The sequence below is a fragment of the Pteropus medius genome, unplaced genomic scaffold, assembly GCF_902729225.1.
Source record: "Pteropus medius unplaced genomic scaffold, Ma_sr-lr_union100, whole genome shotgun sequence".
Lineage (NCBI taxonomy): Eukaryota > Metazoa > Chordata > Mammalia > Chiroptera > Pteropodidae > Pteropus > Pteropus medius.
In genome coordinates, this window is record NW_024352786.1 from 2245302 (window position 1) to 2269993 (window position 24692).

Here is a 24692-nt window from a genome sequence, read left to right on the forward strand (position 1 = left end):
ACAATGCCCTATAGATAAGAGTTCAGAATAAGTCATAACCAGGAGATTTAAGACCTCATCCAAACCCAGCAGACCTCGCTGGACATAAATCAATTATGATACAGAAATTCCAGTTTAATCTGTAAAGAGATCTGGGTGTAAGTGAGACCATTTAGAAGGGACATACAGATGAGATTTATTTTTATACAAGGCATGTTGGGTCCACGCGGACCCATCATCCCCTCCGGATGCCTGGGCCTGTCCTCCCGGGCTCCAGACCGCCGACTCCCACCGCCACGGCCACCGCGCCGCCTGCTCCCCAGGACGATCCGTCCGCTGCGGCCCCGGGACATCGGGCGCGCCGGCCTGGGAGCGGGAGCTGCGCGGGGGAACCTGGCGTCGCGGCCGCCGACCGCGCGCTCCGCATCCTCCGCCCCAAGGCGGCCCCGAGGGGCCGGAGCAGAGCGGGGCGGCGGGTCCCGACTCCGGGCGCAGTGCGCCCCCAGAAGCGCGGGCTTCCCCCACCCCCGGCGGCGACCCCACCTCCCGCCCCCGCGGCGTGAGCGCGTGTGTCCGTCTGTCTGTCTTCTCTCTCGACGTCAGTGGGAATTTCCAGCCAGGAAGTGAGAGAGTGAGCAAGAGAGAAAGAGAGAGAAGTGCACCAGCAGCCGGAGCAGGAAGAGGAGGTTTCGCCACCGGAGCGGCCCGGCGACGCGCTGACAGCTTCCCCTGCGCTTCCCGTCCCCGGGCCTCGCGCCGCCGCCGCCGCCCTCGGCCTGCGTCCCCCGCGGCCCCGCTCCGAGAGCCCCGCTCCGAGGGCCCCGCGCAGCCCAGGCCAGCGCCGCCGCGGCCGGGAAGGCGGCGCAGCCGCGGCCCGGCCCTCGCGCGCCCCGCGCTTCGCCCTGCCAGCCCTGCGACATGGCGCGGCGCTGACTGGCCCGGCCCGCTGAGACCGCGCGCCCGCTCTCCCGGACCCGATCAGACCCGCGCCCGGACCTGCCCCGACCGGGCCGGCCGCCGCCGCCTCCTTCCCCGGCCCCCAGGCCCGCGCCGCCCCGCAGAGGGAGCCGCGGCGCACGGACACCGAACGCGGTCGCCGCCAGGGTAAGCCAGGCTCGGGCAAGTGGGCGCCACGCCGGGGACGCGCGGCCGGACTCCCGCTACCCACCGCCCCGCACCCCTCCAGCCCCGCTTGCACTTCCTCATTCCTGCGATGACCGCTGGGCTAGACCCTAGCAGGACGTTGACAGGCGTGGACAGCCTCTTGGGATTGGCGAGAGGGGAGAAAGGCACATCCGGACCCGGCGGGGTCCGGTCGGCCCGAGGGCCGCTGCTGCCCGGGCTGCCCTTTTCTCTTCATGTCCTCCTCTCCTCCACCCCAGGTGGAAATCCAGAGGGGAACTCTAGCGAACTTTTAAAAATCCCACCCCTACCCCCTGCTGTGGGGTGGCCTGAGGGTTGAGGTGAGCTGGGGCGCGGAGGAGAGAGGGAAAGGTGGTTGGTGCAGTGCTGAACCAGATTTTACCTAAGGGCGTTCCATGAAATGAAAGCAGAAGTGCATGGCAGTCCTCTCGGCTGGGAAAGCCTTCCCTAGCTCCCGCAAGTTGAATAGGACAGCCTTATTCCTTGTCTCCTACTTCAAAAGGAAGCCCCCACATCCCCCCTCCACATCCCCCCACACACACACAGTTAAACATATTATATTCACCTACTATATAGGATCTATACATTAGTTTTCAAAAAAATAAGGCCTGATCCTGACCCCACAGGGCCTGGCATTTAAGTGGGAAAAGAATTTACCTATTTAGAGCACTTTTTAGGCACTGAGTATGTAAAACACCTGGACAGTGGTATCACATATTGCGCATGACCTCTAAAACAAAATTATAATACAAACAAAGCCTAGCCTAAGTACATGTTTTCTTACGGTCTTCAGAAATAAATACCGATGGAAATGTTTGCCCTGATTAATTGGTCTATCCTGAAACTTAAATGGGACTTAATGATACAGTATCTGGTTATCCAGATTTGAGACGTTTCCATGGACTTGTTAAGTAGGGTTTTTCAGCATTACAGCTTATTAAATAACTATATTTAACTCAAAGATTTTTGTCTTAAAGCCCATAATCTGAGAAAATGACTATGGTATTAAAATACTTAATAACTCTGGCATACAAATGTTCTACAAACTGGTGATCTTTGGTAAACACTAAAGCTTGGGATCAAGATGTTCAGTGCTTATTTTTCTAGCAAAAACCTCAGTTGAATATTCTTGAGTAGTTTAAATTACATTAGTGTTTGTTAAAACTTTAAAAGAGAATCTTGATTAAAATAAAGCCCTTGGTTGACATATGTTGTTTTCCTAATTTTAATATTGTGCTTTCTAGAGATGAATTCTTTTAGTGTTTGATGTACTAAAGAAATTATGTAAATGATTTAAAGCAAAGTATTTTTTTTTTTGAGCTTATGAACTTCGGAAGTCAGGAAATAAAAAAAGATTTGTTTCTTGTAGCCTTTTACATTGATCATGTAATTAAATTGCTAAGGTGAGAAGAACATATATGTTAAATGCAAATATGAAAGCTGAAATTATTCATCCATATTGATAGACCTGCATCTCCTCAATGCTCTCTGGAGCTTGTTTAGATAAAATGTCTTCCTGGGCCACAGCCTGCTGGACAAACATGAATACAAAGGAAGACTCATTATATGTAGATTTAATGCTGGCACTGAAATACTTTTGATGTGAAGAGTAAATCACTTCTAGCCTGTTTGAAAGACATTTTAAAGGAAATACTATAATTCAACTGGGGTTGGTGGTGAAAAGCTATTATTTTTGTTTTGAAATTTCAATTTCACCTTACATTCTGCAGTTGACATTCACATGGGCTGAACAAATGCCCCTATTTTTCAAACCCAGTTAGTAAATACTGGAGTACACATACAAAAATAGTCGTTCCCCTTCATAAGCTCTGCTTTGATCTTTGCACTTCCTTCTTCTGCCACTTAAGATCATCTGAGTTGCAGTTGTTAAAAGCTCAATGAGTCTGAAATAGGCAGAATTTTAGATTTAGTGATCATATTCCTCATCTTTCTCTTGTCATATTCCTTAGAATAAATTGAAGCTAGTTTGAGAAACATATCTATGCAGGTTGTTTTTACTACTGCTTTCACACTTCCAGATAATTGATGAAGTAAGAGTGCTACCTTGACTTTCAGGTACTGCTCATTGTGGTAGATAGAAGGTCTAGATAAGGAATCGGAGGCTACAGGAATCTGGGACTCTCATTCAATCAGCAAGACCTTATTATTTATTATTATTGTTATTATTTTTTACCTAATTTAGGAGAGGTATTCCCCTGTTCAGAAGAGGTGAAAGTTCTGGCTTCTGGGGGGAAGTGGTTACTTCGTAACCTTCAATTAGTTTGAACTTTGGAGAAGAAAGAACAGTAGCTGACATTTTAAAACAATAAATTTTTAAAAATGTTATCTGAGCTTCTATATGAATTTTCGATAGTCAAAATATCATCTTTTTCTTCTTCAGAACTTGTTGGTAGATGTTTTGTTCTGAGCATAGAGATGACTGCAATAGAATGTCTGGAAATGCAGAGAAGTTTAACCAATAGAGTAAATATTCAGGTTATGCTCTTGTAGTCTACAGATTGAACACGAATCACATTAGCAGCAGTGGATATATAACAATCAATGGCTATGCAAAATTTGTCATTGATTTACCTTAGTAGGAAGTTGTTTTGTTTGCTTGCTGGGTTTTGTTTGTAATAAGAACCATATAAGGTGGCATGATAGCTATATGTTAAAAGAAGAAGAGCAGAAGAAAGAAGGATAGAATTTTAGTGCCGGAGGACATTTTTAAATGTTCTGTTTCTACATCACGAGTTGATTGACAGCTGCTTTCTTGGTGACCATAAAACCACCCTGAAGCAGTTTATCCTACTTTCTGGGAATTAATTCTCAATTGCACACTTGCACCTCCTATAAATATTGAACTCACTATATTGTTCTTAGAGGCAAACAGGTAAAGCATCAGAAACATACATTCCCGTTCGAGTTGACCCTGTCATTCCTTAAGAGTCCTTGAGAGTGTGAAGAACTAGAGTCATCCAGCCTCAGAAAGGAATGTTTGGACTTGTGATATAGTCCTGCAAGTTAGTTTGGCTCCTTGATTGTGTGTGTGTATAAGTGTGTTTATTTAATCAAAAGATTAATAATTGAAACCAGATACTTTGGTAGAGTTAATAGTTAGGGTAGCATAACCAAGACATTTATCTATGTGATAGTTCATTAATGAGTATCCAGTACCTCACTGTTAGATTAAAAAAAAAAAAGTATCATTCTTTTTATGATGATGAAATTGTTCTATACCCTTGGTCTCTGCTGGATTAGAGAAGACGTTCCCGAGTACTAAATTACTAAGCAATCTTTTATATTTTCAGATGAGGTTGGTAGACCTACCCTTGAAGATCAGCTAACAGTTAGAAAATAAAGTGTGAAATAAAATCTTATTGCTTACTACAAATAATTTAATGCCAACATTTTTACACAAAGTATGTAATATAAGTTTTGCTTTGTTAAAGATTGGAGAATCTTCAAGAGTATAGGTTATGGATGACAAACTTATTTAACTTAGAGTATTAATCATAATAATATCATTTTTAAAAAATTTTAAAAGAAATCAATTATTACCCTTATATTTTCTGTAATAACTAATAGATTTAATTATCAGTAATAGAAGTTTTATCTGCTTTAATTTGTTGCCTGTTTTTGAAATTAGAATAATGAAATAGGTGGTTTAATTCCCATTACAAATTGGTTTATTACTTTTTATTTACATTTCACCATGAAGCCAAAAATCTTATAACCAGCTTTTATTATGACCTATATTTTCAACAGATATTAATAAACTTAAACTACCTATAGACTCAACTTCTGTGAAAAAAAACTCTGATGGAGCTTTAGAGAAGAATGTAAAGATTCTATATGACTTATTCTTTAAGAGCGTAAGCATAAAAGAAATAATGAAAAGGGGAGGAAAAGAGCTATCTGAGAGAATCGAAATTCTGTAGTTCTAATTTAAAAGAAATAGTACCTAATCTATATTGACAAACATCTGACACTTAATGTTGTGCTTGTTGGTACATACTGAGCAATCAGTAACAGTAATTTGTTGAGTAAAGAAATGACATAACTTTTGTTTTGTTTTAAAAAAAAAGAAAAGGCAGCTGTTTTCTGCAAGGAACAAAAATTACACTATTTTGCCTTGCCTTTTGGGAAAAAAGAAACCAAAGCTAGTTCTTACTTCTTAGATATTATATTTTTATCTAAAGAGCACTCGAAGTTTACTAGAACAAGTAATTTATTAAAAACTACTCATTGTCTTCCAAAAGGGAAGCATTTCATTTTGAAAGTAGAATTTATGAACTGGAAAAATAGGCTTTTAGTTTCAAAGTTTTAAAGGCATTATCAAACAAGGTAATAAAGTAATTGAAATGATTAAAGGTGCTCGTACAATAAAAACTGTAACTTTTTGGCTATGCTAGAATTTCTCTGAGCTCCATTGAAACTGTAATTTCAATACTAGTATCTCTGAAAATGGAAACAATGCTACACACACTGCTTTGTAATCCAAAAATTGTTAAAGCATCTAAATTAATCAAAAAGTCAAAACAAATATGTTACGACATCCAGAATTAAATACTTATCACCTATAAAAAAATGGGAGTGGGGAAATTACTAGCTGGAAAACCTCAGGAACAAGCAAGCAATTAGCAAGGTTTACTGTACTTTCCACTTTCACACTTTAATGATTTAGCAGCACTGTAAAACCTGGGCCTCATCATGGCAGGGTTTTGTTGATTATTTCTCAGTTGTTGCATTTTCAGAAAATTTTCCTTGAAACTCTGACTCTAACCACTTATTCTGTATAGACACAGTATATGAAATGAAATATACCATCCAAATTAAGAAAGAGCACAGTACCAACACTCTGGGTCCTGGTGTTATTGTGCTCCCAGGGAGAGTCAGAACCATTTTATTGAAAACTGCCGACTTCAGTCCACTCCGCTTTGCTGCCCACCTAATTTTGGTTCTGACTCTGACCTCTGTTCGAACCCCTTACAAAGATAACATTCATGTTTAAAAGGTTAATTTTAAAAATTGTTTACAAATACATAGATGTGGAATCATTTTTGTTGTTGCCAACAAACTGAAGAAAAAGCTAAATGTTTACTTACATAGCACTGCATTGTTAAGATGTCATTGTTGGAAAGTACTCTGAAAGTGGATAGCAGCAGTGCTTGTTAGTTAAAAGAATAAAATAGTCCATACTCTCTGCTTATAGCTTCCCTATGAGAAGACACCCAGGGAACAATAGATTTCGCTGTTCCATTACATAGTCAGCTCAGTCTTCAGCTTCTGGGCATGGAGAGAAGCATAAACAAAATTACAAAGTTATAACATCCTCTCAATCATACTAGTCAAAAATATTTGGACAGGTCATATATTTTGTAGCGGAAAATAAAGCGGTTGGATTTTTCTTAGATTTTAGCCTTTTGATATATGTGGCTCACTAGCATTTATTGGCGAGATTTACTTTTTGCTAACTTGAACTAAAAATATACAAAACCTACATAAAGTTAAGTACATTTCTGTAGAAAGAGTTTAATTAACATTTTAAAAATAATTTGATTGCTATAATGAATTCTGTTTGTCAAAATAGCAGTTATTTTTAAAAATTATTTCTTATTATTACTTATGTCATTTGGACTAAACATATACTGTATTTCATTGTCACGGCATATCTATCCCTCATCTCTAAAAATGAATTCTAACATATATCAAGCATGAACGTAGAAAAATTAAAAGTAATGGCAGACTCCGTAACCAACCTATCTAGTGGTTCTGTGCCCAAGCCTGCAATTCATTTAAATAGTGAAAATAAATTACTTACTTAATTGTCTTAGAAAATTTGGCTTCCAGGATAAGAATTTTTGGAATGGAGAGAATGACTATTTTTTGAATGTCCTAACATGAAATCCTGACTCATGTTTTATTGATATTTGAGGAACTTCTTTGTCTGCCAGTTCTTAGGTGTATAGGTTTATTCTCTAGGATTTAACCATATATTGGTGTTTGATCATTAAGTTTGATGTATAGACTTTAGTGTCTTCTTCTTTTAAATGGGGGCTAGGTGTGGATTATCCTATTTTTGATAAACTGAAAACAATAGTCATTCCCCCCACATTCTGAAAACTCTTTAGAAGTCAGTTGTGATTAAGCAAATCTCAGTACACCTGTGAAGTTAAAACAAAAGCATGGTTTGTGACAATTAAGTGTACTCCCTTGCTCTCGTGCCATATCATAGCATTCATTTGTTATAATGTCTTTATGGTTTCTCTCCATGTGTTTACCCAATTTCCTACTTTACACATTTAACTGAATTTAACAAGTACACCTTAGAACATTTTAATATTTCCTATGTTAAAACATTACCTTATCAGTCATTTACTCTGAAATTCTTTTTTTATGACGGACAGGGAAAGAATCCTAGTTCTCTTAGAAAGTCTACCACAATTGCCGAATAGGTATTCTCCAAGTTGCTTAAAGAGGTAGTTCAATCCTGTGTTGAAATAGATGCATGATTTGGAGGGCAGTTGTGCTATATTCACTATCTGTTAAACTGAAGGAGTCCAGTCATTCAAGGCAAGCCACAGAAAACAATAGTTTTATTGCTGAGGCACTTAAGTATCTTCATATAGATGTCCCCATCAGTATGCCAATATCAAATTTGTTATCATCCCCACCTACCATATTGCTACCCACCCAGCACACTAGGAAGTGCGGTTGGTAGCCCAGTGTGGTACATTTCCCGTGCTAGAAATCGAGGAACCCATTCTTCATGCATACTCACTTATCTCCTTCTGTCAGTCACCAAGTTCTGTTAGCTCAGCTGCCTCCTCACCTCCAGAATCCATTCCTTCCTCACTGAATGTCTAGTTTCATTTTTGCATTGTCTCCTGATACATTATCTCCTGCTTCTGTTCCATCCTTCATTCCAGCACAAAGGTCACCTTTCTAAAGTGCAAGTCTGATCATGTCACAATCTTTATATTTCTGAAATGAATCTCCATTGTCTTCACAGACTGATTCCCACACACCTCACCTCCACCCTCGCTCCTGACCCATCCCCTATTTCTCATATCATCTGCATCAACGTCCAGTTTCTTATCCATGTTTTCTCACTTTGAATGCCTCTGTATGTGCGTGCCCTGCATCAGGAGGAATGCCCTTTCCTTCCTAGCCATTGAGCTCCCTAGTCAACCTTCAGGCATGGTTCAGACATCACCATTTCTCTCTCCCTCTTCTATCCATTCTCCCTGACCTACCCATAAAGAGTTATGTGCCTCTAAGCCATGTTCTCTTGACTTCTTATGCTTTCCAGACAGAAAATATCTTGGCGGGGCGGCAGGGGGCGGGGGCGGATTTTGTCTTACTTTTTTATTTGCTGAATGAATAAGTAAATGTCTGGATAAAATATTAGTCTACTGTACTGTGCTATTGATTAAGCTGTGTGGCTCTGGGAAAATTAATTAACTTCTCTGGGTCTCATTTCCTCTCTGTAAAATGAGCATCTGCCTCTAAAATTATTTGTTTTTTTGATGTAGTAGTATTATTTAGAAGACTTCAGATTCTCTTGCCATATGGAGACGTGTCAATTTAAGGAAAATACATGTGAGAAGGTACAAAAACAATTCACGATTATCAATGTGATCAATATAAGCAACTATCCATTTTTGGATTGAGTTCTCATTTTGGTCTCAGTCTAGCTTCTTCCTGACATCTAGGTGTTTCTGGGGTTGCATCTTTTCATTATTAATTAGTCACTACTATGAACTCTCATTATTTCTCCAAAGGAATTAAGGCAAACTTGATATAGAAATTGAATATAAAATTCAATATTTTAATTCTAATTGGTTCAGGGTCTCACTATAACTATATTTGGAGGAAGAAGAAAGGAAAGTGGTAATAGTTTGAGCTGAATCCTCATCTGTCATAGCAAGAACAGTTTCTAAAACTGATAAGGAAACAGATATAAATATAGTATTTGGAGATATGGAAAGAATTCCCAGGAAAACCAGAAAGAGAAAGTTTTGAATGTTAAAAAGTCAGTCGCTCTGAAAAGCAAGATTGGAGATGAAGAGAGGTGGGGTAGGGGACCTTTACTTTTTCATATAAGCTCTCTGCTTTTACATAGTAGGATTTCTTTTTTAACCATTAACTTATCTGAAAATATGTTGAGTCCTTTCTATGTGCCAGGTTTTAGGTACTGGAAATATGACATGACAGAAATCCATAATTTCATGGAGCTTATGTCATGTAATGATTTCAGTTTACATTTTTTCTTTTTCACATTAGCCTTTTTAAAATCAAAGAATTGCCCCCCAAAAAAGTGCACAAATCATGAGTACTGCTTTAATGATTTATCTCAAAGTGAATACATTTAACCTAGGTGGTGTTCTGGAAGCAGAATACCCCAAAACACTCTTTCTGCCCCTCTCAGTCAGGACTCCTACCCTTCACTCTCCTTTAAAAGATTTCACTAATGACTTTTGGATTGTACGCATGTTGTTTCCATGACTCATATTCATCCACATACGATCGAAAGTTGACTGAATTAGTTCGTTACTTCAAGGTGCTCATAATGAGCTTCATCTAAGTAAGAATTCTGCTGTGGTTAAAAGCCCTAAGGTCAGTTCACTTCACATTTTCCTCGGTAAACAAGATATGTTAGTAAAAATATCAAACAAATCACATTTTCACATTAATTTGTCATTTATGAGTACTTTGTTTTTGTTCATTGCCAAGCAATCGAGGTCGCCAACAGAGAATCATAGGACAAAGAAGTGTTCGCATCAGAGCTTATCAGACATAGAAGAGAGTGTAGTTCACCTCTTTCTTTCCTGCTTACTTTATACGTTGACATCTGCATATATTGAAGGGTTTTTCTATGTGAGTGGTCAGTGTGGAAAGGCCTTAATAACTAGATTCAGGGACTGAAAGGCCTGATTTTGATTTTGATGCTTGCAAATTATTAGTTTTGTGTGTGTGATTGGAAAGTCATCGTTGTGATTATTTCTCCTTCCAGGACAATTGTCACCATATCGTAAAACCAAGTATTGCTGCTTCACGTGATGAATCTTTTCCTTTAAAACATAAAGGACATATTTTTTATTGATCTTTGAGGATTAATAAAAATGAAAATCCAATTTAAAGTCATCATATTCAGATTTAAGAAAACTTGATTGGTTTCACTATATTTGATCAAAAGAACATTAATCTCTAAATCATAATTCTCAAGGTTTATTTCCTCTTCAATCTGAAAATACAAATACTCCAAAATGGTACTCAAGACAAAGGCCAGACATGAAAATAAAATTTGGTCATAGTCTGCTTTTTTAAAAGATTTTATTTTTTTAGAGCAGTCTAAAGTTTACAGAAAAAGTGAAGGGAAGGCACAGAGATTTCCCATGTATCTCCTGCCCCCACACATACGTAGCCTCCACCAATATTAACACCCCCAGTCAGCGTGGTACATTCGTTATAACTGATGAACTTACATTTACAAATCATACTGACCCAAAGTCCATAGTTTACATTATAGTTCATTCTTGTTGTGTATTCTATGGGATTGGACAAGTGTTTAATGACATGTATCCGTCATTATGATATTATACAAGAGCATTTTCGCTGCCCTAAAAATCCTCTGTGCTCCGAGTATTCATCCACCCCTGCCTACCCTCATCATACTCTATTTTTAGGGAAGAAGAAATCTGTAGAATTGGAAATGTGGAAACAAAAGGTTCAGAACAAGGGCCAATAAATCAAACCCCTTTCTATGCCACCTGAATGAAAGACCTCAAACTTTGAGTAGATGTTTTTAATTGGATTTTATGTGGAAATGGAAGGCAATACCCATGAGTGACTTCAGTTTAACATGTAAGGTTTTATCTAATTTACTACAATATTTAGAGAATTTCTCTAGCTCTACAAATTTGTACTCACTACATTTTATTCTATGGTGTTAACAAAAAAAAATTTTACTTAGGAATATTTCATTTGATATACATGACAATTATGATTAGAAAATGTCCAAAAATGTCCAAAAATTTTTGATCCTAAAAATATCAGTCATATGATAAAGAAAAGAACCATAGGCAAATATTTATTTCCTTGGAACATATTGGAATTCATTCCGATCACTTCTCTAAGAAAATCCCTGTCCCCAGTGGTTACAGTAGACGTGATACAGCAAGAATTGAGACGCTTTCATACTGGAGAATGAGGTTATATTTACTATGTATTTTTGATTCAAAGAGGCATTTTTTTCCCTCCTCCCACTCCCACAATTTAACTTTTGGCTTAATTACATATAAGGATTTATAGGTAGCTTTCTGTTATTGGTTTTTAATTTAATTTCATTGTGTTTATATAACATATCTATATGCGTTCACTTCTTTCAGGTTTACTGAAACTTGTTTTATAGTCTAACATATGATCTGTCTTGGAGAATGTTCCATGTGCACTCGAGAAGAATGTATATTCTTCAATTATTGGTGAAGTGCTGTATACATACACTTAGGTTATTTTGATGTTGATAGTGTTGTTCTTACATTTTCTATATTCTTCCTGATGTTCTGTTGATTTATTTTTAACAATTACTGAAAGAAAAGTGTTAAAAATCTTAACTATAATTGCGGATATTTCTCTTTCTTCCTTTAGTTCTGCCACTTTTTGCTTCATGTACTTTGAAGCTCCTACATTCACATTCAGATTATTATTTCTCTCTAATGAACTGACCTTTTCATTCTTATGAAATGTTCCCCTTTGTCTCAGGAAATATTTTTTCTCTTGAAGAGTACCTTATCTTGTATTTTAATATAAGCCCCTTTTTAATATTTAGTATTTCAATAGTATAAGTGGCATACTTTTCCATCCTTATACTTTTAAACTATCTGAGTCTTCAATATTACAGTATAATTCTTATGAAAAGCACACACTTGGGTCTTGCTTTTTTGTCCAGTCTAAGCATCTCTACTTTTTAATAGGTGAGTATAATCCATTTTCATTTAATGTAATTATTGATATGGTTGGGTTGAAGCCTACTATCTACTATTTGTGCCATGTGTTCTTTATCCATTTTTTCCTTCTTTCCTGCCATCTTTTGAACAAATTAAGTTTATTTTTTAATTCCATTGTATCTCCTTCATTTAGCTAATTTTTAAAGTGGTTACTTTAGGGGTTACAATATGCATCCTTGAGTCTACCATAAATTAATAGTATAATATTTTATATATAATGTAAGAATTTGATTGACAGTACTATACTTCCATTTGTCCTTTTCCTATGTGCTGTTTATATTATACATTTTACTTATGCATATGTTATATATCCCCAAATATGCTGTATTTTTTGAACAGCAAATGAAGAAGTTTTATATTCACCTACATGTTTATATCATCTTTGGCATTTTCATTCTTTCATGTAGGTCCAAATTTCTATCTGGTGTATTTCCCTTCAGCATGAAGAGCTTTCTTTCACATGTTTTAGCTCTTGTTTATTTGAAATGTCAATTTCACCCTTATTTTTAAAGGATAGTTTTGCTGAATATAGACTTATACACTGATCTTTTTTTCTCTCTCTCAGCACTTCCATTACTGCCTCTGATGAGAAATCAGCCATCATACTTATCTTTGTTCCCCCTTGGCCCTGGATGCTTTTAGGACATTTTTTCTTTAGCATTAGCATTTAATTGTTTGGCTGTAATGTGACTAAGCATCATTTTATATGTCTTTATCCAACATGGGGATCTTTGAGATTCTTGGATGTATGGGTTGATCTTTTTTTTTAATCAGATTTGGAAAATTCTTGATTATTTCTTCAAATATATTTTCTCTTGCTCCTTTCTCTTTCTAGGACTCTAAATTACACATATGAGAGATTACTTGATATAGTCTCATAGGGCCCTTAATCCTTTCTGCCTCTTTTCTCTGCATGTCAGTTTGGATAGTTCTTATTTACCATTCTTCAAATTTATTGATCCTTTTCTCTACGTTGTTCAGTATGCTAATAAGTCTACCTAGTGAAATGGATTTAGAGTAGCCTTAATTGTAGGGTATGTCCATTACTCCTATTGCATGGTCCTTCTGGAGTCACAGCTAAATGCTCAGATTGATCAGTGAAGTCTCTTCACTCTGCATGATTGGGACTTCAGTGTCTCTTAGAAGTTCCAGGAACTTCTGGAATCTTTATTCAACTCTTAGATCCTGCACTAATACAGCTTAATATTTGGCCAATGACCAGAAGTGACCTTTATGCAGATTTATGAGCCTCCTTTTCTGTGTAAATCCCTCCTTTTTGATACCCTGCAGTGTGATTGCTGCTTTCTGTTTGGGCTCTACTTCCTTGTGTCATGGTTTGGAGCATGCCGTCAGTCAGAAAGTGAACTTGGCACTCACTTCAAGTGTTTCCATTCTCTTATGGTATACATCCTTATGCTATCTCTTGTCCAGTGTCTTAAATTATTGTTTCAATTATTTTGTATAGTTTTACAGTTAACTATGGCAAGGGGCAAGTTCAAGAATTATTACTCTGTCATGACCAAAACCAGAAGGCCACATTTTGACAAATTTGTAGTTGCAGTGTTTCTTGCCATTAATGCAGTATTAATTAAAATGTACTTAGTGTTTACTAATTTGGAAGTACAAAAAAGCAAAACACATGTCTGCTTCTTAGGCATTTATATCCACTTAAGAAGATGGTAAATATATAGAGAGATAAAATTAGCTTTCAGTGGAACAGTACATTGTGAAGTGTAAAATCATCAATACACATAAGTGGTAGAGCCCTTACATGGACTACAGAGCTATAGGTTACAGGGGAATTGCAGATTTCTTGGCAGAGGTTGAGGAGCGGGTAGTATTTAAGTAGGACGGATGGCATTTCAGAGGGCAGGGCATACTGCGAACAAATACACAAGACAGAAATGAGAAGGCATTTTTAAATGATTAGTCTGCCTATAATAGAGGGTTTTAGTTAGGATTTAATAATAGGTGATACTTATAATTTAGAGGGATAATATACTATGCTTCATGTTTGAGGGCTTTTGACTTTATTTTGTAAGTAATATAGTAATAATGTGAAAGATGCTTAAGGAAGAAGAAACATCACCCTAAGGGAGAACAGTAGGGAGATTATTACTGTCATTCAGAGCTGAGGCAATGAAGGTTTAACTAGGATGAAACAGTGGAGATGGAACAGAGGGGCAGATATGAGAAATAATACACTACCACCACCCAAATCAGCAGAAATTGGTAACTGACTGAATATGTGTGAGATAAAGAGAGAGGAAAGGTGAAAAAGGTAATTGAACTTTTGACCCTGAATACCTGACAGAATGATATATTAGCAGAAATTGGGAAATCAAGAACAGGGCCCCTTGCTGCAGGAGTGACGAATTTGGTTTTAGGTATTGGAGAATTGAAGAGCTTGAAAACATTATTGACTTGTTTTATAATGGTATCACTGCTTAAAGATAGCAGCAATTTATTACTATTTATGTTTTGAAGGTTTTAACAGTATTAATTTTATTTCTGTTTATAACACAATGTTTTTGGCTAATGTACTTGTTTCTTTTGTTCATTTGGGAATTAGCCAACAGAGTAAAAATGACAGTAAAACTTTTACTGTCTCAATTTCTCTTCCCACATTATCATGAACATATTGTTTATTATGCCATCCAAATAGGACCCTAACAAAGAAAGCATAATTATTAAATTACCAAAATAACTAACCCACACCCCACTTACCCTCCAATTCCCATGACACTTATGTTGCATTGCTTTTGTCTATTTGTCTTCCTGCTTACTAAACTGTTGCATTAGTCAGTTTCTGCTGCATGTAAAAATTACTATAAAGCTAATTAAAATACAAACATTTGTTATTTTTCTCCATTTGGTGGGTCGTCTAGGTCCTCTGGTCTTGGCTGGCTCTCCTAATCTCTAAATCTTTTGGCTGCCCAGCTGGTGCTGTTTGGTCTAAGGAAGCCACAGCTAGGGTTTCCCTCTCTGCTCATCCTCCAGTGGGCTAGCCCAGGCTTGGTCCCATGGCAGCAGTGTTCCAAGAGAGCAAGAATATTGTTGCAAGTCCTCTTGAAATGTGCATTTAAAACTCACACTTCTATCTCATTCTTTTGGTCAGAGAAAGTTACAGGCCTACCAAGAGTCAAGGATTGGAGAAATAAATTTATCCTTTTGTTGGGTGGAGTTGCAAAGAATTTTGGCCATTGCTTTCAATTTGCCACAGCTGTAAGCTCTATGCGTACAGGAACTGCATCAGTCTGTGTACTTCAGTGTCTTTACTGACACATACTAGGCCTAGTATTTTTTAATGAACGATTAAGTTAATGAAGGGAGGAAGGTATTCAAAGAGAATTTCAGTATACCTTAGGTTTAAATATGTACATACTTTTACCATACCATTAGTGAATATGGTGTTTTCTGTGGGCATGTTTCAGAGAGAATTCCTTATTCTTCTTCTATTCTTTGAAACTGAATGAAGAAGATATTTAAAACAAAACAAAACAGAAAGCAGCTACCATTGAGTTATCATTGTTTGGTATTTTTACCTTCACATTTGATTGTCTCAGGAAGAACTCAGTTCAGTTCCATGCATTGTCACCATGCTGTTCTGCTTTTTAGGCTATATGATAGATAGACTAGCTCCAACCAGAACATTCAGGAGATCTGGAGCAAAGATGCTGTATTATAATAACTAAATTTCTAAGTCAAAAAGGAAAGTCATGTCTGCCTCTTAGACAAGTGAACAAAACTGTAGTCGGTGGAGTCAGGTTAGCCAGCATTACTCTATCAACCCAAGCAAATAACTTACTCTAAACCTCGGTTTTTTCATCTGGGACATTTCTGAAGATTATTGTGAGAATTAAGTGACATATGTGAAGCATTTACTATAAGTCCTGATTCATGGGAAGTGGTCAATCAAGTTTAGTTCTTTCTCTATATAAACCAAAGCACTGACGTGAAGCTATGGCACGTCTCTCATCCTTGACAACTGGCATTTGAGTCAGATATTTCTTTATTGTGAGGGATTGTCCTGTGCATTATAGAATGTTTAGGAGTATTTCTAACCTCTACACACTAGGTGTCAGTAGGACCACCCATCCAGTTGTAATAGTTAAAAATGTCTCTGGACATTGCCAAATGTCCCTAGAGGCAAAATGCAAACATTTTATTCATCAGTGATATGGATAAGGATAGGAGAGAATGAGACAGCGTACCCATAAATGTGAGATGGAAAAGAAATAAAAATACTTGATTCTTCTCAGAATGCCTAAAACTTTTACTGTATCAATTATTTTTCCCAATCTATCATAAACATTTTATTTATTATGCTATCTAATAAAATGGCTAACATTTGCTATGTATCACTAACTGTGCTAATAAGCTTTGCATGAATAGTTGAATGTTTTATCTGTATCTGCCATCCTTCTTAGATTGGCATTCCATTGTGAACAAGAGACCTTATCTTCTACCAGCTCTAAGCACAATGTATTTGTACTTACTAGGAAGCTATTCTACAAGTTAGTTGGTCATATTGCACCCAACTAAAACAATTAGGAGATGAAAATGGACTGAGGAGTGGGAAAAACATAGAAAATGAGTTTATAAAAATCTAAATGTGGTGTGATACAAATATTGATTCTTTTTTCAAAAACTTTCAAAAATCAGCTATTCTGAGAAAAGTAACTAAACCCACCAATAACTTTTCTTTCATCCTAAGGCAATATATCATCAGAAAGTTGTAAATAAACAGCTCCTTTAAAGTTAAAATTTTTCTATATGTATTATGAAGAGGATTTCAGTAGTGCTTAGAAATGTTTGGTTTATTTCATACTTTATGTTTTATTGATAACACTTCATCTGTCATTAATTGTTAAAAATGTCAAAGTTAAACTTTAAATTCAGGATAGGGTTTAATTTTCTTTTTTTCCTATTAAAATGTATATTTCCAATTACATAATTGAGTTAGAAAATTAAAACATAAATGTATAACTTATGGAGTAAGTCATATTACTGCATTGTTATTTTTAACAGTTGCATAATACAAAACTGTATGAATGCAATATAATTAGAAACAATTTATCAAAAGACATACTGTTACCTGTTTTTGCTGCAGTCAATATCCTTGTACTTTTTTTTTGTGCACTTGCACATATAACAGTACAAATTCTTGAAAGTGGAATTGTATTCAAAAGATACTCTCATTTTAGTGTTTCACATTATACATAGTATACATGTCATATGCCTTAGAACAGGTTCCCGCAAATAAAATTCCTCTATGGAAAGAGAATCCCACACAACTTTTATCTTTTATCAATTTATTGCCCAACAGAGAAATGGTAAAAAGTCACTCTTTTTCTTGTAATGTCATCCTCCTTGCCATCAAAGATGAGGTATTAAAATTACACCTAAGTGGTATCCGTTGTGGCTGAATATAATCTTGAAAACAGAGACACTTTATCTCTCTGATTTCTATCAGTACCCTCTGGATGGCACCTAAAATTCTGTTTTCGAACTGCAGATTGTGACCTATTAGTAAGTCATGAAATCATTTTAATGGGTTTAAAAAGTTTTTTATGTATATATAAAACTTGGTAGAATAAAAATAATATGTTTTCTTATAGTGGGGCCATGGTCAAAAAGTGTGACTACATCCGATCCTACAAAATATCCCCAGTTATAAGGAGAGGAGTGCCCCCAACTCCATCCTTAATGGTTCAGCCCTGTGGCCTTGGTCTTGTTGTCTTCACTAAGAACTCTTTTTTCTAGTCTTTGATGTCAGATTGCCACATATATCCAGAAAATAATCCATTAGGCATTTCACATAGAACTCATCACATATTCAGAACTTAGCCAGTTACGACATTATGCCTCTCATGTGAGAAATAAAAACAATTCACTGGAGAAGATATTTTATTTATTGCTAGCTAGCTACATTTTCTATTTTTCTTTCCATAGCATGAAAATTTTTCTGAAAACCTCACCATTGGGGGAGAGAGATGCAGAGTTTAGACACATCTCACCAGTCAACCCAAGATCTCCTTTTCTGTTTCAAAGTCCTCCCTCAAAGGCACAGAACAGTGCAAAGAGAAAGTGAGAGGGAGGGCTGCTGGGGGAGGGGGGGAAAGGGGCTTTCCCTGGTCTTTCCTAATCCTTCAGTTCCAAAGCCTTAGTTGGTATTTCAAAATTTTGAAATAAAACCTGATTTTACAATTAATGCAAATATTACTCGGTGATTCATCCGTTCCAAATAATTTTTGGTTTCTTTTGACATTTTATTTTTAAAGTATGAGTTAACATTGACATCACTCTAAGGTTATTGTTACCTCAGCTCTTCACAGTGAACTTAAACTGTCTTACAACAGGTAAAAAAAAATTTAGATTTAACCATCACCCAAGTATCTTTTGGGCTTCTGTTAGGTTTTTAAAACTATGACCTTTGGGCACACATTTCTGCATGGGGAGGTTATTGGAGGGAGAATTGTGTTTAATTGGATAGTTTTTTCATTACCAACCATTAGGTTCATTAAGGTTTTAACTTCAATAGTGGTCATGATAGTAAGCCTGCATCAGTTATAATAAAGTAGATTTAGCTGAGTTTTTAAATTAGAGGGAGGGCTGCTTCATATTAAATCCATGAACTCAAAGGTCAGAAAACCATCCTGACCCTTTATATACAGTTTATATATATAAAACTATATATAACTATATATAGTGTGTGCATATATGTATAGTTTTATATATCTATAGTGTGTGTATTCTGTCAGTTTAACAACTCAAGAGACTAAACCTTGCTTTTGAAGACTGGGCTAAGATTGTTTGAGAGGAATCTAGTGGATCAGCCCAGATTAATAAAAAGCCTAAAGAAAAAAAAAAAACCAATGGTTTTAATATTTTTCTTGGAAGCTGGACTTCTATGGTGTTTTAAGAATAAGGATTTTTCACATGGACTGTTATAACTGCTGTTAGTACTGTATTTCAGTGTAACATTATTTTACTAGTATTCTTCATATAACTGCAAATTATGCTAATGATTCTTTAATAGAAATATATACCTGAGTACATAAAAAATCCAAGTTTACAAAGAGTCATGATTAAGGTGATTTATTCTTTGAATAAGCATTTATTAGCTAACTAACATTCTGAGCTCAACAAAATTCTACTCTTCAAAGGTCTATCCCATCAAAATCTCTCATTCTACAGTTGAAGGACCAGACCACAGTGAGTTTAGTCGCACACCCAGCACTGGTCAAACACTTGAATTTCAAATAACATAATTCCTCTTTATTGTACCAGGTCAATTTTCCCTTTTATAACTGCTTGTCTTAATTGATTACAGCTATTTGTAAATCTTTAATTAATAATTTTTGTTTTAGACAAATATCTCCTTACAAATCTGCATAGACTTCTTGTTCTGTAGGACTCAGAGCTGCCCTTGTCCCTTTTGTTGAAGTTGGACACCACCTTGTATCCCACTAGGAATCCTCACTCCTCACCATTCACACAGAGCTGTAGCAGGAGAGCATTTAATTGGAATCAGGTCCTCTTTGCACGATTTTGTCCTTTTGAAGTGTTAGGTGAAGCATTCATTGGGGTGAGGGCTAAACTGTTTTAACAGATCCAACAACACACTGGGTTAAAGAACAAAGAAATTTCTTTCTCTCTCACATCACCACCAGTATTAGCTGCCTGCCATTTAGCATCATCTATATGGTAGGAGCTTCGTCTTCTCCATGTCTAGGTTGTATCCAGTGGGAAAGAGAAAAAACAAAAACGTAGAAGAAAAATGTCAAGGTGTTCAGCCCAGACCTGGAGGTGGCGCACAGTAGTTCTGACTTTCCACTGATGAGTATTTCAGCCTATGGCCGTCCCTAACTCAAGGAAGTGTGGGATATACTTCACTGAGCAGCCGTGTCTCCATCTAGAACTCCATGACTGTGGGAAAGGAAAGAACAGATTTTGATGGACAGCTAACATTTCAGCCGCAGTCCCAAGTACCTTTGAGAGCTTTATAGACTTCATGAAAAAAAAAAAAAAAGGAAAACTTTGCCTCAGGAATTTATATTTGTTTTCAGTCTTGTTTTTTTTAATCTTCTAATTTTTCTTATATCTAAAATTTGATCTAAGTAAATTTAAATAAAATTAACTTGCATTTAAAATGATGATAAGGATATTTCTTAAATAAATAAATCCAAAATGATATGTGATTTTAGATACTATTTTTATCTGATGATGTGGTTCTTCACTTTTTTCAGGCCTCTCGATAACAGAAGATTGCCAGGGCAGGCAATATATTAATGGCTGGCTGTGGTTGATTAAATCTGAGGCTGTAGCCCTGGTAATAGGGCTCTTACTTTTGTGTCTTTTGATTGCACTTTCAATATTACAGTGTTTCTATACAGTAGTTCCCCCTCATCCATGGGAGATACATTCCAAGTCCCCTGAACCCAAGGACAGTACCAAACCCTATGTTTTTTCCTATACATACATACTTGTGATAAAGTTTAGTTTATAAATTAGGCACAGTAAGAGATTAACAACAGTAACTAATAATATAATAGGACAATTATAACAATATACTGTACTAAAATTATGTGAAGGTGAATATCTTATTGTACTGTACTCACCTTTTCACTTAAAGAAAGCACTTATGGCTTCTCTTTGGCGCATCCAAATTGACAGCATCACTACTCTTTCACTTTGGGCCATTATTAAGTAAAATAAGAGTTACTTGAACACAAGCACTATGATACTGTAACAGTCAATCTGATAACCAAAATGGCTACTAAGTGACTAATAGATTGGTGTGGAATACAGCGTGGGGACACTGGACAAAGAGAAGATGCGCATCCCAGGTGGGATGGAGCAGGATGACAGGAGATTTCATCATGCCACTCGGAAAGGCGCACAATTTAAAATTTATAAATTGTATCTGGAATTTTCCATTTAATAATTTCCGACTATGGGTAACTGAAACCATGGAAAGTGAAACCATGGATAAGGGGGAACTACTGTACCATTTTGACAGTGTGTCGCTGCAGTGGAACACACCGGAGGCCAGAGCACGGCGCCCTGTAGCCATCATCTCCTTGTGCCGTGACGCACTGACCAGGCCCGTCTGACAGCAGAATGGCACCCCCCTTAGTTTCTCAACTCGAGCAGCATATTGAAAGCTTGGAGACCATTTTAGGACCATCACAGAATTCACAAAGGGTTAGAAAATAATCTACACGAAGAGCTAAGACTGTACATCCTTGAAGTCCATGTGGTGACAAAAAGAAATCACCTCTTAGAATCCAAATATGCATGAATTTTATACAGAAGATGAAGACTAGTTGTACCAAACACCAGGACACTGTTGTGAGCTTGACATAAGGGTTTTGGATTACATGTAAATGGTAATTCCTCGATTATGCAATCTTTCTGCTGTTAGATTTAGATTGCAAAGAAGAACTAGACCACGTCCTCCTCATAAGGTCTTTAAAAAAGGGTTATATTTGGTCTTACTGGAATAATACATGCATGATTGCATTTTTAAGGTTTATTTCAGTCTTACGGTTTGCTTTTGTTTTGTTTCATATACAGCTCCAGAATGGCAGAAGACGATCCGTATTTGGGAGGCCATGAACAAGTGAGTATTATAGTCATCTCACTGATAATTTTTTTTCAAATGTATTTATGTTTTTAAATAACAGAGGTAATAATAGTAAGTATCAGGCAAACTCTAAAATTGGTTAGAAATTTTTTAAATTGTTTATGCAGTTTCCCCATTTCTCCATGTAAGGTCAGAGAGAAGATGTCTTATAAAATGAGTAACTTAAACCCTGCTGTAACACATTGTCACATAAAAGTCATATACGCTACAGGTCAAATGATTATTATTGTATTAGTGTCCTAGGGCTGCTGTAACAAATCACCGCAAACTGAATGGCTTAAAACAACAGAAATATATTCTCTCATAGTTCTGGAGGCTAGAAGTCCAAAGTCAAGATGACAACAGGGTTGAAATAACCGGAAATTCTGAAGGAGAACCTGTTCTGTGCCTCTCCCCTTGCTTCTGGTGATTGCTAGCAATCCTTGGAATTCCTCAACTTGTAGTGCGTCACTCCAGCACAAAGCCTTCCTCCCTGTGTATCTCTCCTGTTTCTCTATATCTAAATTTCCCTCTCTTTTTTCTTCTGAAGGTGCCAGTCATTAGATTTAGGGCCCACCCTTTGGTATGACTTCATCTCAACTTGGTCACATTTGCAAGACCCTATTTCTAAGTAAAGTCGCATTCACAGGTACTGCGGGTTAGGACTTGAACGTATCTTTTGGCGGTGGGTGGGGAGGAAACAAAATATTTATTCGAAACTCATCTAATGAGGAGGCAGATCGATCGGTGTAGTTAAAAGACCTTTTGGACTTAGAATTTGAAGATCTTTTTGTAAGTACTGACTGCTATTGATAAGCTCTTAAAACTTGAGGAATCACTTAGTCCACTCTGGTCCTCACTTTTCTTCTTTATAAAATAGGAATGCTAGCTCCACACTAACAGGGTTGTTGAAAAGACTTAAGGGCAGTGAATGTGCTTTGGGAGCATAAAACTGTTCATTATAATTTTATTAGCAGTTGTGAAGAGATACTAGTGTCTTTTTTTTCTTTTTCACCTAGTATTTTAGTTGGGAAAATTTCAAGCTTATGGAAATGTTGACTAGTCCAACAAATCTTTGTTGATTATTAATATTTTTTTCTTTATATATGTTTTTATATTTATATATATTATGTATGTTAAAGGAAACATTTGAAAGCAATTTTCAGACTCTAGGGTAACTACAATGGCAATAATAAAATTTTAATAGAATGACTTTTAAGAAGTATCTAAACTGAGGTTTATTCATTCATCAGCTATTTATTGAGGCATTACTATCTAGCAGAACATTGACTAAGGAGGGGTACAAAAATAAGTGATATATAGACCTTAATTTCAGAAGCTGCCATTCTAATATGGGGGATAGCAACATGAATAGTTTCATATGTTGATAAATACTGTAGTCGTAGTCTGCACAGAATAGGACAGAAATGCTGACAGGGGTCAGTCTGCGCTGCCCTATGGGGAAAACAGGGTAAGGGAGGACTTTCCAAAGGAAGTCTGTGTAAGCTGAGGTTTGGAACAGTAGCTTGCTAGGCTAGTCAAGAGAGGGAACACGAGGTACCAGGACACCCTGAGCCAAGATTTGCAGTCATTTCACACTTAATCTTTAGTGGCAACCACCTAAAAAAATGAATTTCCCAAATTTACACATGCAAAGAATGTCAGAAAAAATAAAACCAGAAGTGAAATACTTGTTAAGGGGTCTATCAATGCTTCTTTAAATAAAAAAGACTTACCTAGCATTCATTACTCTTGATAATGTTCTGATTGATTTAGAGTTGAGTGTGCATAGCTTTTTACATTCAGATGCTCCTTTTGAACTTTATTTTTGAAATGATGACATAGGATAAGTCTAGGAACATCTTCTTTGATTATAGCATGAAAGACATTTGGCTACTCATATTATCAAAAACCTATGTCTTATCTTTCACTTTTAATATGCTGTCTCTAACAGTTAAAGGCAAAATCTAACCAGCATTCGAGTTGTTTCTTCTTAGTTTCAGACCATGCTTTCCTGTTTATATGCAGGAAATCTTATCAACAAGAGATAGTCCTTTATGCCACACAAGAGAAAAATCTGCTAAAAACATTCATTTCGAAAGTTTTTCTCATGTGGGCATTTTTCTGATCATCAGCAACAGGTGGGGCATATTCTGATATTTCCATTTTTGAGAGGAAAGGTCATTGAACTTTATTTTTTTCCTTTTCTGAAGCTGAGTGGTATACATTTTCTGAAGTTTACATGTCCTCAGTGAGATAGCTTCAGTGTGTAGCATACTCTGGAATTTGCTGTCCACTCTTGACCTTATTATACACGATGCAAGCAATGCAAGTGGCAGCACAACTCAGCTTCTCCCTTCTTTGTCTGAATTGAAGTGTCCCTTTCCTAAGATCAGTGCTTTTACCCTCTAACCAGTCGTTGAGGCCACTTACAGAACCATAGGAAAGATTTTTTTTTTTCCTACTAGGTCATCTTTTCTTCTCTGAGACTCTCTGCTCTATGAATATGCTGTAAGGTGGGGCCTGTTTTTGCAATAACAGGTCTTTTCATTCCTATATTTCCTTTTCAGCAAACAATGAAAAGCGTAGTTGAGCTTTAAGCAGTGAAGCGAAGCACATTTACTATTCCTCAATTGAAAATTTGCATATCTCACAACTGAATGAGAAAGGTTCTTTATTTACACAATGTGTTTCTTACTCTTGATGTAACGAAGCATTAGGTACCCAAGAACTTGCAATAATATACTAAATAAAGAAAAGGAGTAAATTGTAATACTGGTGTTTTTTTAAAAATACCAGGGGCGGCACTCTTACCAACTAGCAAATCATAAAAAGTGGAAAATGGTTGATTTCTATGCTGTCCACAGATGTTTAAAATTGATGACTGACTAGGTTGAAACAATTGCCCAGCTCAGAAATATGAATTT

General features: G+C 36.9%; 1 protein-coding gene across 2 annotated transcripts in view; it reads left to right on the forward strand.

Moving 5' to 3' along the window:
• The first annotated feature begins 955 nt into the window (after positions 1 to 955).
• Positions 956 to 24692, forward strand: part of NFKB1 (nuclear factor kappa B subunit 1) — a 109064-nt gene continuing 85327 nt past the window's right edge. For both annotated transcript variants that reach the window (XM_039848854.1, XM_039848855.1), the window contains exons 1-2: positions 956 to 1083; positions 21717 to 21762. In XM_039848854.1, coding sequence (XP_039704788.1) covers positions 21724 to 21762 — 39 coding nt within the window. In that variant the 5' untranslated portion in view covers positions 956 to 1083; positions 21717 to 21723. The remainder of the gene's footprint in view (positions 1084 to 21716; positions 21763 to 24692) is intronic.